General features: G+C 43.1%; 1 protein-coding gene across 1 annotated transcript in view; it reads left to right on the forward strand.

The window, feature by feature from the left end:
• Positions 1-17,309, forward strand: part of LOC135545982 (ecto-NOX disulfide-thiol exchanger 2-like) — a 289,160-nt gene that overhangs the window by 225,167 nt on the left and 46,684 nt on the right. The window contains exons 5-7 of the mRNA XM_064974014.1: positions 7,210-7,416; positions 8,595-8,828; positions 12,512-12,724. Of these exons, the coding sequence (XP_064830086.1) occupies positions 7,210-7,416; positions 8,595-8,828; positions 12,512-12,724 (654 nt within the window). The remainder of the gene's footprint in view (positions 1-7,209; positions 7,417-8,594; positions 8,829-12,511; positions 12,725-17,309) is intronic.

A 17,309-nucleotide genomic window follows, 5' to 3' on the forward strand; every position in this document is an offset into this window, starting at 1 on the left:
AAATTGCAATGTCCGTACTGTGAGACGCCTAAGACAGCGCTACAGGGAGACAGGACAGACAGCTGATCGTTCTCAGAGTGGCAGACCACGTGTAACAACACCTGCACAGGATCGGTACATCCATACGTCACACATTTGTGACAGGTACAGTATGGCAACAACAACTGCCAGAGTTACACCAGGAACGCACAATCCCTCCATCAGTGCTCAGACTGTCCACAATAGGCTGAGAGAGGCTGGACTGAGGGCTTGTAGGCCTGTTGTAAGGCAGGTCCTCACCAGACATCACTGGCAACAACGTCACCAATTGTCAGAAACCCACTGTCGCTGGACCAGACAGGACTGGCAAAAAGTGCTCTTCACTGACAAGTCGAGTTCCGATTATCATCGAAGGAATGAGCGTTACATCAAGGCCTGTACTCTGAAGCGGGATCGATTTGGAGGTGGAGGGTCCGTCATGGTCTGGGGCGGTGTGTCACAGCATCATCGGACTGAGCTTGTTGTCATTGCAGGCAATCTCAACGATATGCGTTATAGGGAAGACATCCTCCTCCCTCATGTGGTACCCTTCCTGCAGGCTCATCCTGACATGACCCTCCAGCATGACAATGCCACCAGCCATACTGCTCGTTCTGTGCGTGATTTCATGCAAGACAGGAATGTCAGTGTTCTGCCATGGCCAGCGAAGAGCCCGGATCTCAATCCCATTGAGCACGTCTGGGACCTATTGGATCGGAGGGTGAGGGCTAGAGCCTTTCCCTCCAGAAATGTCCGGGAACTTTCACGTGCCTTGGTGGAAGACTGGGGTAACATCTCAAAGCAAGAACTGGCAAATCTGGTGCAGTCCATGAGTAGGGGATGCACTGCAGTACTTAATGCAGCTGGTGGCCACACCAGATACTGACTGTTACTTTTGATTTTTATCCCCCTTTGTTCAGGGACACATTATTCCATTTCTGTTAGTCACAGTGTCTGTGGAACTTGTTCAGTTTATGTCTCAACCGTTGAATCTTGTTATGTTCATACAAATATTTACAAATGTTAAGTTTGCTGAAAATAAACACAGTTGACAGCGAGAAGACGTTTCCTTTTTTGCTGACTTTTTGTCCTTTTTCTTACCATGTACCTTCTCTATTACCTGAGTGCTGACTATGACTGAGGCCACCTCAGGGTTCATCTCTCCTCACAGTTCATTTATGCAACCATAAACATGATCTTTTCCCCTCATGCATTGTAAATGCCATTAGACTCCAGCGGTCTGGTCTAAAATGAAGAAAAAATTAAATGATTTCAATGTTTCCCAGTTACCTGAACTGACCCATGTAAGCTCTGGAGGGCCATATCGACTCCACTTTTCAATCTGACAGCTTTTAAACTCCAAGAAGAATGTTTCATGGGTACACGCACACCTTGTAGAGACAGACTAGGGCTGTCTCCGAATAAAACAAATCTTGGTCGACTGAAAGTCGTATATACCTGTATATAGACACACCATGTGTTTTATAAAATCAACAATATGCATTGAACTTGTCTGATGCTTTACACTTACTGTTTGATGAAATAAGACACAAATAACTCAAGAGGGAACCAGAGATCTAGAGGAAGAAAAAAACCTTAGCCTGACCCCACCATTTTTGCCATTACTCTCCTGAAGTTGCCGGTAATAGGCTACAGGAGGAGTTGGCAACCTTTCTAAAGTGGAATGCCAATTTATTTTACCATTTATACCGATCTGTGTGCCAGTTACGGTAGTCATATGCACATTTTCGTGGAGCAGTTTAATTTTATATACAGTTGAAGTCGGAAGTTTACATACACTTAGGTTGGAGTCATTAAAACTGGGTTTTCAACCACTCCACAAATTTCTTGTTAACAAACTATAGTTTTGGCAAGTCAGTTAGGACATCTACTCTGTGCATGACACAAGTCATTTTTCCAACAATTGTTTTTCAGACAGATTAGTTCACTTATCATTCACTGTATCACAATTCCAGTGGGTCAGAAGTATTAATACACTAAGTTGACTGTGCCTTTAATAAACAGCTTGGAAAATTCCATAAAATGATGTCATGGCTTTAGAAGCTTCTGATAGGCTAATTGACATCATTTGAGTCAATTGGAGGTGTACCTGTGGATGTATTTCAAGGCCTACCTTCAAACTCAGTGCCTCTTTGCTTGACATCATGGGAAAATCAAAAGAAAATCAGCCAAAACCTCAGAAAAAAATGGTAGACCTCCACAAGTCTGGTTCATCCTTGGGAGCAATTTCCAAATGTCTGAAGGTGCCACGTTCATCTGTACAAACAATAGTACACAAGTATGAACACCATGGGACCACACAACCGTCATATCGCTCAGGAAGGAGACGCATTCTGTTTCCTAGAGATGAATGTACTTTGGTGTGAAAAGTGCAAATCAACCCCAGAACAACAGCAAAGGACCTTGTTAAGATGCTGGAGGAAACAGGTACAAAATAATCTATATCCACAGTAAAACAAGTCCTATATCGACATAACCTGAAAGGCCGCTCAGCAAGGAAGAAGACACTTCTCCAAAACCGCCATAAAAAAGCCAGACTATGGTTTGCAACTGCACATGGGGACAAAGATTGTACTTTTTGAAGAAATGTCCTCTAGTCTGATGAAACAAAAATAGGACTGTTTGGCCATGATGACCATTGTTATGTTTGGAGGAAAATGGGGCAAGCTTTGCAGGCTGAAGAACACCATCCCAACCGTGAGGCACGGGGGTGGCAGCATCATGTTGTGGGGGTGCTTTGCTACAGGAGGGACTGGTGCACTTCACAAAATAGATGGCTTCATGAGGGGGGGAAATTATATCAATGTAATTGAAGCAACATCTCAAGACATCAGTCAGGAAGTTAAAGTTTGGTCACAAATGGGTCTTCCAAATGGACAATGACCCCAAGCTGACTTCTAAAGTTGTGGGAAAATGGCAAACAAAGTCAAGGTATTGGAGTGGCCATTACAAAGTCCTAACCTCAATCGTGTAGAAAATTTGTGGGCAGAACTGAAAAAGTGTGTGTGAGCAGGGAGGCCTACAAACCTGACTCAGTTACACCAGCTCTGTCAGGAGGACTGGGCCAGAATTCACCCAACTTATTGTGGGAAGCTTGTGGAAGGCTACCCGAAACGTTTGACCCAAGTGAAACAATTTAAAGGCAATGCTACCAAATAAAATTGAGTGTATGTAAACTTCTGACCCACTAGAAATGTGATGAAAGAAATTAAAGCTGAAATAAATCATTCTCTCTACTATTATTCTGACATTTCACATTCTTGAAATGAAGTGGTGATCCTAACTGATCTAAAACAGGGAATTTTTACTGGGATTAAATGTCAGGAATTGTGAAAATCTGAGTTTAAATGTATTTGTCTAAGGTGTATGTAAACTTCTGACTACAACTGTATAGATAGGGGTATAGTGACTAGCAGCAGTGTGTGTGCGGCGTCATTATGCATTTGTGTGTTGGCATATTTAGTGTGTGTTTTGTGATGTAAGTATGTGTGAGTAGAATCCCCAAAAAGGATCAATGCAGGTAGCAATTTGATTTGCTATTTAGTAGTCTTGTTTTGAAGTCTTATGACTTTGGTGTAGAAGCTGTTCAGGGTCCTGTTGGTTCCAAACTTGGTGTGTTGGTATCGCTTACCGTGCGGTAGCAGAGAGAACAGTCTGTGGCTGGAGTCTTTGACAAATTTGTTGGCCTTTCTCTGACATCGATAGGTATAAAGGTCCAGAATGGCAGGAAGCTCGGCCCCAGTGATGTACTGGGCAGTACGCACTACCTTGCAGTCGGATGCCAAGCATTTACCATACCAAGCGGTGATGAAGCCTGTCAAGATGCTCTCGATGGTGCAGCTGTATTACTTTTTGAGGATCTGAGGTCCCGTACCACATATTTTCAGAGGCATTGTTATGCCCTCATCACAACTGTGTTGGTGTGTTTGGACCATGATAATGACGTGGCCATCGAGGAACTTGAAGCTCTCGACCCGCTCCACTATAGCCCCATCGATGTAAATGGGGGTTGTGCTCGACTCTCCGTTCCTTGTAGTCCACGATCAGCTCCTTTGTCTTACTGATGTTGAGTAAGAGGTTGTTGTCCTTGCACCACAACTCCGTAAAGGCTGTTTCATTGCTACCTGTGATCATGCCTACCACCATTGTGTGGTAGGTGTTGGAGTCGTGTGCAGCCACACAGTCATGGGTGAACAGGGAGTACAGGAGGGGATTAAGCATGCACCCCTTAGGGGCCCCCATGTTGAGGGTCAGTGTTGCAGATGTGTTGTTGCCTACTCTCACTGCCTGGGGGCAGTCCGTCAGGTAGTCCAGGATCCAGTTGCAGAGGGAGAGATTAAGTCCCAGGAACCTTAGCTTAATGATGAGCTTCGGGGTACTATGGTGTTGAACTCTAAGCTGTAGTCAATGAATAGCATTCTCACGTAGGTGTCCCTTTTGTCCATGTGGGAAAGGGCAGTGTGGAGTGCACTAGAGATTGCATCATCTGTGGATCTGTTGAGGTGGTCCAGGGTGTCTGGGATGATGGTGTTGATGTGAGCAATGACCAGCCTTTCAAAGCATTTCATGGCTACAGATGTGAGTTCTACGTGGCGATCATCATTTCGACAGGTTACCTTGGTGGTCTGCTTGAAACATGTAGTTATTACAGACGGGGTCAGGGAGAGGTGGAAAATGTCAGTGAAGACACTTGCCAGCTGATCAGCGCATGCCCTGAGTATGCATCCTGGGAATACAGTGCCTTGCGAAACTATTTGGCCCCCTTGAACTTTGCGACCTTTTGCCACATTTCAGGCTTCAAACATAAAGATATAAAACTGTCTTTTTTTTGTGAAGCCTCAACAACAAGTGGGACACAATCATGAAGTGGAACGACATTTATTGGATATTTCAAACTTTTTTAACAAATCAAAAACTGAAAAATTGGGCGTGCAAAATTATTCAGCCCCTTTACTTTCAGTGCAGCAAACTCTCTCCAGAAGTTCAGTGAGGATCTCTGAATGATCCAATGTTGACCTAAATGACTAATGATGATAAATACAATCCACCTGTGTGTAATCAAGTCTCCGTATAAATGCACCTGCAATGTGATAGTCTCAGAGGTCCGTTAAAAGCGCAGAGAGCATCATGAAGAACAAGGAACACACCAGGCAGGTCCGAGATACTGTTGTGAATAAGTTTAAAGCCGGATTTGGATACAAAAAGATTTCCCAGGCTTTAAACATCCCAAGGAGCACTGTGCAAGCGATAATAATGAAATGGAAGGAGTATCAGACCACTGCAAATCTACCAAGACCTGGCCGTCCCTCTAAACTTTCAGCCAAGAGGCCCATGATCACTCTGGATGAACTGCAGAGATCTACAGCTGAGGTGGGAGACTCTGTCCATAGGACAACAATCAGCCGTATATTGCACAAATCTGGCCTTTATGGAAGAGTGGCAAGAAGAAAGCCATTTCTTAAAGATATCCATAAAAATTGTTGTTTAAAGATTGCCACAAGCCACCTGGGAGACACACCAAACATGTGGAAGAAGGTGCTCTGGTCAGATGAAACCAAAATTGAACTTTTTGGCAACAATGCAAAACGTTATGTTTGGCGTAAAAGCAACACAGCTCATCACAATGAACACACCATCCCCACTGTCAAACATGGTGGTGGCAGCATCATGGTTTGGGCCTGCTTTTCTTCAGCATGGACAGGGAAGATGGTTAAAATTGATGGGAATATGGATGGAGCCAAATACAGGACCATTCTGGAAGAAAACCTGATGGAGTCTGCAAAAGACCTGAGACTGGGACGGAGATTTGTCTTCCAACAAGACAATGATCCAAAACATAAAGCAAAATCTTCAATGGAATGGTTCAAAAATAAACATATCCAGGTGTTAGAATGGCCAAGTCAAAGTCCAGACCTGAATCCAATCGAGAATCTGTGGAAAGAACTGAAAACTGCTGTTCACAAATGCTCTCCATCCAACCTCACTGAGCTCGAGCTGTTTTGCAAGGAGGAATGGGAAAAAATGTCTGTCTCTCGATGTGCAAAACTGATAGAGACATACCCCAAGCGACTTACAGCTGAAATCGCAGCAAAAGGTGGCGCTACAAAGTATTAACTTAAGGGGGCTGAATAATTTTGCACGCCCAATTTTTCAGTTTTTGATTTGTTAAAAAAGTTTGAAATATCCAATAAATGTCGTTCCACTTCATGATTGTGTCCCACTTGTTGTTGATTCTTCACAAAAAATACAGTTTTATATCTTTATGTTTGAAGCCTGAAATGAGGCAAAAGGTCGCAAAGTTCAAGGGGGCCGAATACTTTCGCAAGGCACTGTATGTCTGGCCCTGCAGCCTTGTGAATGCTAACTTGTTTAAAGGTCTTACTCATATCTGCTATGAAGAGCGTGATCATACAGTCGCCCAGAACAGCTGGTGCTCTCACGCGTGTTACTTGCCTCGAAGTGAGCATTGAAGGTATTTAGCTCATCTGGCAGTGTGTGACTTGGTTTCCCTTTGTAATCTGTGATAGTTTACAAGCCCTGTCACATTTGACAAGCGTCAGAGCCGGGGTAGTAGCATTTGATCTTATTGATGCTGTATTGATGCTTTGCCTGTTTGATGGTTAGTTGGGGTGCGTAGCGGGATTTCTTTTCAGCGTCAGCTGTCAGAGCAGCTTACCGATAGCTGCAGCTGTACACAGCCCATCTGTAAATAGCCCATCCAACCAACTACCTACCTCATCCCCGTATTTGTTTTAGTTTTTCTACTCTTTTGCACACATTTCTACTTGCACATCCTCATCTGGACATATATCACTCCAGTGTAAATTGCTAAATTGTAATTACTTCAACACTATTGGCCTATTCATTGCCGTACCTCCTTCCTTCATTTGCACATAATGTATACAGATTTTCTATTGTGTTATTGACTGTACGTTTGTTTATCCCATGTGTAACTCGGTGTTGTTTATGTCGCAATGCTTTGCTTTATCTTGGCCAGGTCGCAGTTTTAAATGAGAACTTGTTCTCAACTGTACTACCTGGTAAAATAAAGATGAAATAAAATAAATATTTCAAAAAACTCAGGTCCAATTAATACTTTATTATCATTCTTTGTTTCCAAGTTTACAGTTAGTTCTCTGTTTTGATGACTCTCTCTCTTCTCATCTACAGACCTTCCCTCTCCGGCCATGAGGGAGCGCCCTCCAGGTTGTAAAACGGTGTTTGTGGGCGGTCTGCCAGAGAATGCCACCGAGGCACTCATCGTGGAGGTGTTTGGCCAGTGTGGTGACATCATCGCCATCCGCAAGAGCAAGAAGAACTTCTGCCACATCCGATTCACTGAAGAGTTCACTGTAGACAGAGCCCTCTTCTTGTCTGGTACGCTTCCTATGTTTCCTATTAAACATCATGAAATGAATGCAACCTGTTTCCAGTCAGACCTTAACTATGCTGGTCAATGAGAAAACAACTAGGTGTGTTGTGGAATAAATGTTCCCTCTCTTGACTCAGACCATCACTATGCAGGTCAATGAGAAGACAACTAGAGGTGTAGTGGAATAAATGTCTTCGATACCCTTACTATTGAGGTGACATTAGCAGATGTGTAGTTAAATAAATAGAGTTCTGAATGGAGGAAATTAATCACCAGTACCAGTCTCATTAGTCATGTGACACCAGAGGGTGTTTTGTTATCTTATCTCCTTTTTTCAGCTACTAGATTCCAGCCACATCTTAAATCTCTCTCTTTTCTAAAGCTACTAGACTCAAGCCACATCTTAAATCTCTCTCTTTTCTAAAGCTACTAGACTCCAGCCACATCTTAAATCACTCTCTTTTCTAAAGCTACTAGACTCCAGCCACATCTTAAATCGCTCTCTTTTCTAAAGCTACTAGACTCCAGCCACATCTTAAATCTCTCTCTTTTATAAAGCTACTAGACTCCAGCCATATCTTAAATCTCTCTTTTCTAAAGCTACTAGACTCCAGCCGCGTATTAAATCTCTCTCTGCAAACTGAAGGACATATATCACAGCCCCACAAAACGCAGAGAGGCAGAAGTAAACTGGAAGCCCATGCTAATTTCTCCCTTTTGGCAGAGACTGGAGAGAGAGAAACAGAGAGTGAGAGCAACAGAATGAGCGAGCGGGAGAGACACCAGAAAGAGAGAAAGAGAAACAGATAGGAGTGGCAGAGAGAGAGAGGAAAGAAGAATGAGAGGAGGAAAGGAGGGAAAAGGAAAGAGGAGCAATTAGCAATTTCTACCATGTCACTAGAGGAGCAATTAGAGGATGAAACAGATTAAAAATAGGGAGAGAACCTCAGAGGGATGGAGAGACAGGTGGAGGGACAGATCATTTTAACCCAAATAGAGGATGTCAGGCATCAAGATAGAGATGCAGGTGGCTGACAGAAAGTGGTGTGTGTATTTCCCGCATTCTACTGCCCTGCACCTGTTCGATTAACCGAGTGAAATGTCACCAGTGATGTTACCACCTGGTTCTAACTCTCTCCCCTTCTCCCTCCCCCTTTGCTCTCGCTCCCCCCTCTCCCTCCAGGCTACCGTATGCGTCTGGGCTCCAGTACAGACAAAAAGGACACAGGGCGGCTCCATGTGGATTTTGCCCAAGCCAGAGATGACCTGTATGAGTGGGAGTGTCGTCAGCGCCTGTATGCCAGAGAGGAGAGGCACCGCAGGAGGATGGAGGAGGACCGTTTCAGACCCCCCTCTCCTCCACTCATCGTTCATTACACAGACCACGAGTGTAGTCAGCTGGGAGACAAGATTAAAGGTGGGGCTCCCACGACTTATCGAAGAGTATCCCTTTAATGTGTTTGATTGATGTGTGCATGCATGCGTTTGTGCGTATGTATTTATAGACTTAAAGATGGCGAAAGGAAAGCATATAGGCTTCTCCGCTACTGTAATCTTCTGTAGTACAAAAATATCCCCTCCCACAACTTGTACTACTTAAAGATGTCCGAATGTGAGGATTCCAGTGGAAAGTAAGTCAACATCATGTTTTGTGGATAACCGGTAATGATGAGGTTAGCAAAACCGTTAGCCTCGCTGCTGTCTTAGCCCAAACATCTTGACATGTTCTCCATTGACTGTTTCACAGAGAAAGCAGTAACATCTAACTGCGGAAGTTATGAATGTGGCTTCTCTACTTTCAGTTGAGCTGCTAGATATGAACATTTGTGACAGCCATGCAGCAGTTGGATGATTTTTCAGCGCCGATACCGATTATTGGAGGACCAAAAAAGCCGATACCGATTAATCGGACGATTTAATTTTTATTTTATTTGTAATAATGACAATTACAACAGTACTGAATGAACACTTATTTTAACTTAATATAATACATCAATAAAATCAATTTAGCCTCAAATAAATATTGAAACATGTTCAATTTGGTTTAAATAATGCAAAAACAAAGTGTTGGAGAAGAAAGTAAAAGTGCAATGTGTGCCATGTAAGAAAGCTAACATTTACGCTCCTTGCTCAGAACATGAGAACAAGTGAAAGCTGGTGGTTCCTTTTAACAGGAGTCTTCAATATTCCCAGGTAAGTAGTTTTAGGTTGTAGTTATTGTAGGAATTATAGGACTTCATAGGATTTCCCTCTATTCCATTTGTATTTCATTAACCTTTGACTATTGGATGTTCTTATAGGCACCTTAGTATTGCCAGTGTAACAGTATAGCTTCTGTCCCTCTCCTCGCTCCTCCCTGGGCTCCAACCAGCAACACAACAGCTACCATTGAAGCAGCGTTACCCCATGCAGAGCAAGGGGAACAACTACTAGAAGGCTCAGAGCGAGTGACGTTTGAAACCCTATTAGCGCGCGCTAACTAGCTAGCCATTTCACTTCGGTTACAACAGCCTCATCTCTGGAGTTGATAGGCTTGAAGTCATGCTTGACCCACATTGAAGTCATGCTTGACCCACAATGAAGAGCTGCTGGCAAAACGCATGAAAGTGCTGTTTGAATGAATGTTTACGCGCCTATGTTTAATGCTAGCTAGCAACTTACCTTGGCTAATTAACCGTCCATTTCGATTAATCAGTTGATCTCTAGTATCTACACATCTCTTCAACACATCCCGCTGCTATTACTGTTTTTGTGCATTGACTCTTAGGGACCTCGTCAAAGTGTGTTATTTTGATAAGGCTCTTAGCTCCCTAGATGTGTAGATGCATTGTATGACATTGAAGATGATAATTATGTTCATCAGATGCCACAGCTTCACAGTTAAACACTCATTCAGTCCAACTATGAATAATCTATGGGCCCTGGTCATTGTCAGTGATTGACTAGTATTGATACCTAGTGACTGTCGAGGGCCTGGAAATCTAAATCATTCTATAATATAGAGTAACACCTCAGCGAGTTCTAGTTATGACACATTCATTTCTGACACCGTGATTCAATATCGAAAGCAGTGATGGGTGTCCGTGTGTGCGGGGGAGGCTTCTGTGGGCTTCATCTTAAATCAACTGAAAAGGCTTCCAGCTGCTCAATCTGTGTTAGTATGTGTGTGTTAGCGAGCGAGTGAGTGATTTGTATTTTCTCTCATACCCTCTCTTCCCCTCATTGTGTCGAGTTAGAGGATTTATTAGGAAACCAATAAGCACTAACCAAATGTAATGTAATGAGCAACCAGTGTCATTAGTGGTGCCTGGAGAAATGGCTATATGCAGAAACAGAAGAGTGATCAAATTAAGATCTTACATCTGTACACTCTCGATGACATGAAATGACCAATCCCATATTGGTCTTTCACAGTCAGGCCAGCCCAAGCTGCACTGTGCAAGTAGGCCTACTAGACTGTCAACTGAGTACGACATTCACAGGTTTCAGATGTTCAACAAATCAAATTAGTTTTCGCTCTCAAGTCACACTTTATTCATAGAAAAACAACAATTGGATGTTCTAAGCCCACAACCATGCTTAGACCACATCAGGAGACCACTTGAGGCCTGGGAAAATTATCATTTTCAATTCATCTGAGCAGGCACCTAACACTGTTGCTTGGTTAGCAGTGTTTCTGTAGCGTTTGCAAAAACAAATGCCCACTGGATTGACGCAAATAATCATGATATCAGTCTGCCAGGTAGGTAGCGGTTCATTTTTAGCTAGTTAACATTTCAGTTTTGGGAAAGCCTTTCCATTTACCAGAAGACAGTTAGGCCGGTCATTGGCGTCACTATATTTTTCTTGTTCCTTAATTGTTTGAAACCTGGACTTTTTACTTCATATTATGAGGAATGTCTGACCTTGCTTCAAAGTAGCCTGTAGCCAAAATCCCACCATAGAAACGCTGAGGCAATTATTTTATAAAGACTTTCCCATTTGCGCTTTCCTGTTCTATTGGTTTTCAAACTTTCTTTGTCTAGCAGCCAAAAGCATTATCCTAGTCATATTAACAACCCATGATTTCCATGTTGTAGCATTTGAGCGTAGGCCTACCGCTGTGTGCGCATTGCAGCGCTTAAAATGTGAAGAAATAATAGTTTCTCAACATTTTAAGCTAAACATTATGTTCTGTTCCATCAGCCTTATTAAATGATACGGCATATACCTCCAGTACGCTACTTTGATACTCATCGTGGGGATTCAAATGTGAGTATATGCAATTCCCACTGAAAACAAAGTGAGTATACGGTGTATTCCGGCGTATACCCTCCATTACACCACTGAGTGTCATTAACAATGAAAATCAATAACACTCTTGTCTCTTGACATCACCTTATCAGTCTACGACCCAAAAATGAATAATGCAAAACAGCCACTGTTGTTCATACAAAGGCATTTGAAACATTATATTTATTCCATTCATTCACTGCCCTCTAGTTCACATTCAGAGGAGTACTGGAGAAAAGCCAGAAGCTGTGGTGCCATTTGGAATGAATTTGAGGGATTTCATTAAAGATATCACTATTCTTTCTCCTACTCTTTCTCCTCTCCTGTCTCCCCTCCTTCCCTATTCTCCCCTCTGTTCCTCTCCTCTCCTGTCTCCGCTCCTTCCCTATTCTCCCCTCTGTTCCTCTCCTCTCCTGTCTCCGCTCCTTCCCTATTCTCCCCTCCGTTCCTCTCCTCTCCTGCTATCAGCTTTGGGATGAATTAATACACTTTTTTTTCTCTAATGAACTGTGACACATCAAGGTCTCCACAGAAATGGTTTGGTCTGCAAACACTGTGACTTCCTGCTTCTCTGCTCTCTCTGTGGCGCCTCTCTTCTCAGTTCACTATCAGGCCTTGATACATAGGACAGAATAACTTTCAAACCATCCTACTGAATTATTTGTTATTTAATGCAGAAATTCATGTTCTAATTCTGAATTCTATGTTTCAAACCACAAATGGATTCTTACCACTAACCCTAACATTACATATTTTTTTGACCCCTAACAAATCTAGCTACTGACCCTAACCTCAAGTTTGACTTTAATAACCCTATCCTCTCCTCAGATGAGGCAGCGTTTGCAGAGGCGGTGCGTGTGCTGCTGACGTGGGTGGAACGCGGCGAGGTGAACCGTCGTAACGCCAACAACTTCTATTCCATGATCCAGTCATCCAACAGCCACATCCGCCAGCTGATGTGTCAAAAGGCCACCCACGAGAAGGAGATGGAGGAAGCCAAGGACAAGTTCAAGAGCGCTCTATCTGGCATCCTGGCACAATGTGAGTACACACTAAACTGACATCACACACCCACATACAGAGGGAAAGAGAACCATGTCTCACGTCAAGGTCAACATAAAACCACTCCTTGCGTTCTCTTGAGGCAACGTCAACATTGTCCCTGTAAAAGTTCCCCATACTCAAGTGATTTTCATGTCAGTTCACTTGTCCTATTATTACAGGTTAGTGCTCCATACATGACAAATACTCGGGACATTAAACAGAAATGGTATTTTCTGAAAACACACACACAGCAGAGCACAAACAGAGCACTTCTGAAGAACCCCTTTATGGGAATACTCTTTGAAGGAGCAGTTTGGCTGCTAAAGGCCAGTGATGGCAGCAATAACACTGAACAGGTTATTTAGGGAGCTGTTAGCTATCTTTCTTAGCACATCATCATTAAACCCAGTGGCCATCTCTCCAGCTCCATCTCCCAATCTCTCTCTTCATCTTTATTGTCTTTCTCCCAGCTTCCCTCTCCCTCACTCTCTCTTTCTCTCTCTGTCTCTCCATCTCTCCATCTCCTAGTGGTTGACACCTCTAACACCTCTGTCTGAGGAGAGCAGCTGTATGGCAGATTCACTAATGAGGCTTTTAGGTGCTAATCTCACTGTCGACTCCTGTAGAGCTGACCCTGGGTCAGTCAGAACCATTAGACTACCCAGGTCAGCCAGAGACATTCAGATAGTTCCTGGGTCAGTCAGACATTCAGGTAGTACCAGTACCTGGGTCAGTCAGAACCATTAGACTACCTGGGTCAGCCAGAAACATTCAGATATTACCAGTACCTGGGTCAGCCAAAGACATTCCGATATTACCAGTACCTGGGTCAGCCAGAGACATTCAGATAATACCAGTACCTGGGTCAGCCAGAGGCATTCAGGTAGTACCAGTGCCTGAGTCAGCCAGAGGCATTCAGGTAGTACCAGTGCCTGAGTCAGCCAGAGAAATTCAGGTAGTACCAGTACCTGGGTCAGCCAGAGACATTCAGATAGTTTCAGTGCCTGAGTCAGCCAGAGAAATTCAGGTAGTACCAGTACCTGGGTCAGCCAGAGACATTCAGGTAGTACCAGTGCCTGAGTCAGCCAGAGACATTCAGGTAGTACCAGTACCTGGGTCAGCCAGAGACATTCAGGTAGTACCAGTACCTGGGTCAGCCAGTGACATTCAGATAGTACCAGTGCCTGGATCAGCAAGAGCAAATTAATATAGTATCATCCAGAGGTGGGACCAAGTCACTCAAGTCAAGACCGTCAAGTATCAAGTCAGGTCTCAAGTCTTTAACTTTGAGTTTTTTTAGTCCTAAACAAGTCATAATGTGCTCTTTTTTTCACTTTTATTTAACCAGGTAGGCAAGTTGAGAACACGTTCTCATTTACAACTGTGACCTGGCCAAGATAAAGCAAAGCAGTTCGACGCATACAACAACACAGAGTTACACATGGAATAAACAAACATACAGTCAATAATACAGTGTGTGCAAATGTGATCGACTATCGAGGGTCACTATGGGGCGCAATCGATCGATGTAGGCTTGTACACAATTGCCCAACCTATTTTTAGGAACGTCAGGCAGGATTTAGGCTACCAACTGCCTAGCTAGTTGTAGCTCAGTCTTGGGTGCAATAATCATGTTCCCGCACTGATTGACTGTGTGGAGGCTCATTGATTTAACGTTACGCTAGCCTACATGATACACTAGTAAAGTAATAAAATATATAGCTGTCGGCTATATTGGCCACGACTTACCGTTCTTTGTGTAGCTTCAAATGTCGAACAAAGTTAGAAATTGTTGCGCCTCCGTCTGCAATTTTCTTCCCGCATGTTTTGCAAGTTCCAATCCATTTTTTTGTTCATACAGCGTTGTCTTTATATCATCTTTCCAAGAGCTAAATCTGAATTTAGCCGCCAACGTTCCTCTGCACTGCCACGCACAATTTGATTTGCTGCTGTCCGATTCCAACTTTAACCAAATGAAGAGTTGATGCGCTGCACACTTGTTTTAATAGCATCGTTTTTCATATTTGGGCTTTGGGGAGGGTATCGAGTCAGAAGGCTCAAGTCCAAGTCAAGTCATGAGTCATTGGTGTTAAAGTCAAGGTCGAGTCCAAGTCATCATATTTGTGACTCAAGTCTGACGCGAGTCCAAGTCATGTGACTCGAGCCCACACCTCTGGTGTCATCATCCCATCCATATTATCATTCTGAGCGCCAACTGGGGAACTCATTAAGCTTGAGGCGGGACTACCCTGGGGCATGTGGGTAATCTACAGATGTAACACTTGTTTGTCAGCCGTTCAGCTGTAACTCCTGTGCTTCAATAGACAACATCCCAAAGGGAGCAGATATAGTTTTATAAACCTGCTTTAACCTTCTCTGTGGCAGTCTCTCTGTATCCCACAGCTGTGACAGGCGTGACACTAAGAACCAAGGAAATAACACACTCCCATACCTGCCGGGGGGATTACAGATATCCATGTCTGAGGTTGCAGGAGACCTGTGATGGGCGGAGCTACCTCGCACAAGGACTATATGAACGCGCTCGAGTGATCATTGAATGGCGATGATCTGTCATTGGGCCTGTGAAATATTGATATCACATACAGTAACTTATGTACTAAGTACTCTTTCTATTGTAGGATTCATGAAACCTCCGCTTCAATGGCTCTCACTTTTGAGTATGATTGACACCAACACAATCGCCACAGATAAACATAACGATAATCACATAGACATAACAATCATCACAGACAGACATATAAACAAAGCAATCATCAGGGCTAATAAGATGCGTAGCAAAGAAACACCAACTCTGTGGCCACTCAATGCACTCTAAATTCTTACAAAAAGCATGCTGTTGTATACCTCTTGTGTGTTAAACTAGTATTTAGGAGCAATGTTTATTTGATGATAAAGAAGGTACGTTTGTTTTTTGGCCCCGCAAGTACAGAATCTAGTGCTGCATGTAGAAATATTCCAGAGAAATCTCCCCCCCCCAGAGGTCTGACACAAACTCCTCTCGTGGACGTTAGCCTGCGTTAGCCATGTAGTCGGCTGATATGAAGAAACCCATAGCCATATAATCAAAGTAAGTAACATCTCTCTACATGAAAACAAATGGAAGCAAATAAATGAGACATATCGATGATTGAAAAGGTCAAAAGGGAAAATGTATAGCTGATCTGATTCACAACTGCCAATGCTAAGAGAATGCAGGAGTTCAGATGTCTTTGGTGATGCAGCACCTACAGTAGTGTGTTAGCATGGACATTGAGATGGAGCACATAATTGCTTTTCTTTATACAGTGATGTATTTGAAAGAACAATGTGGGTCTCTCTCTTGTTCTCTTTTAAAGTCCACCCTCCTCCATCACAATAATCCATACAAACATGTATTTCTATTCAGGAGTTTGTCTGCGGTTTCACCCTTACAAATGTCAACACAGACTTTGGTGTCCTGGGAGGCAGGGATACACTGTCATACCGTGAACAAAGCCACATCCATATTTATCAGGATTTTTCACAGCTGCACATTTGAATACATAGACATGTTGTTTCCAAATGTAATATAATTCAATATCACATATCCCTCCATTTGGCATTTGGTTGTTGTCACCTTGAATGGAATGGTTCCTTTAAAAAGCCTGCTCTGAAGCAGGTTATTTAAACAGGGGATGTGTCCAAAATGGCACCCTATTCCCTATGTAGTGCACTGCTTTTGACCAGAGTCCTGCTTCGTATTTCACTCAGGATGATCTTTATAGAAGATCACATCTAGATTTGGATCTGTGTCCATCATGTTTGGTGGATTTTAGTTTGTCTTTTTGCCACTGCATATTTAATCTACAAGATAAACCTGGTTGACAGATAGTTAATGGCCTCATTTAGAAATGCTGGCACAACTCTAGCTGGAGGTCTACAAATAACAACAAAGAACATACACTTATCCATCAGCTATCTCTCGGACTCAGACACACACACCCATAAAAGGCGAGGCCACAACCTATACTTTGCTCTCCCCTTCCTTCCCCATCAATCTCTTCCATCAAATGAAGGATTCTGAGAAGCCACTACTGATCTAGACACATACCTCTCACTCCACCATTTCTTCCCTCTCTACCTCCCTCCCTGTCAAGGCTACAACTGTGGTGGCCCTATTTACTCCCCCCTTAGATCATTAAGACCCCTTTGGCAAAAAGAGAAACCCTTTAACATGACCTGTTTCGATGTAAAGCTGTGGTAAAACTGTGGGAGTGTTCATGCTTCCACATTGGACTTCACAGAATGGAAAGCTGACCAGTTCTTTAATATTGTATATTATGAGTCGTTGAACATTTATTGAACTATGTCTTGTGTGAGTACTCTGTCTGGACAATCTGTGACTATGCTGCATTATATCAACAGGTGAGTAAATGGGTCATTCTGACACGCACACACTCAACCATACACATATACACTACACTCACACACATTAATTATGAGAAACGAAAAGTGTTATGACAATTAGTACAGTCTCACAATCTCTAGCTTAATCTATTTTCACCTATTGAGTCATTTTCTCCATTGCTCTGGGTTCACACAC

The sequence above is a fragment of the Oncorhynchus masou genome, chromosome 9 (genome assembly GCF_036934945.1).
Source record: "Oncorhynchus masou masou isolate Uvic2021 chromosome 9, UVic_Omas_1.1, whole genome shotgun sequence".
Classification (NCBI taxonomy): Eukaryota; Metazoa; Chordata; class Actinopteri; order Salmoniformes; family Salmonidae; genus Oncorhynchus; species Oncorhynchus masou.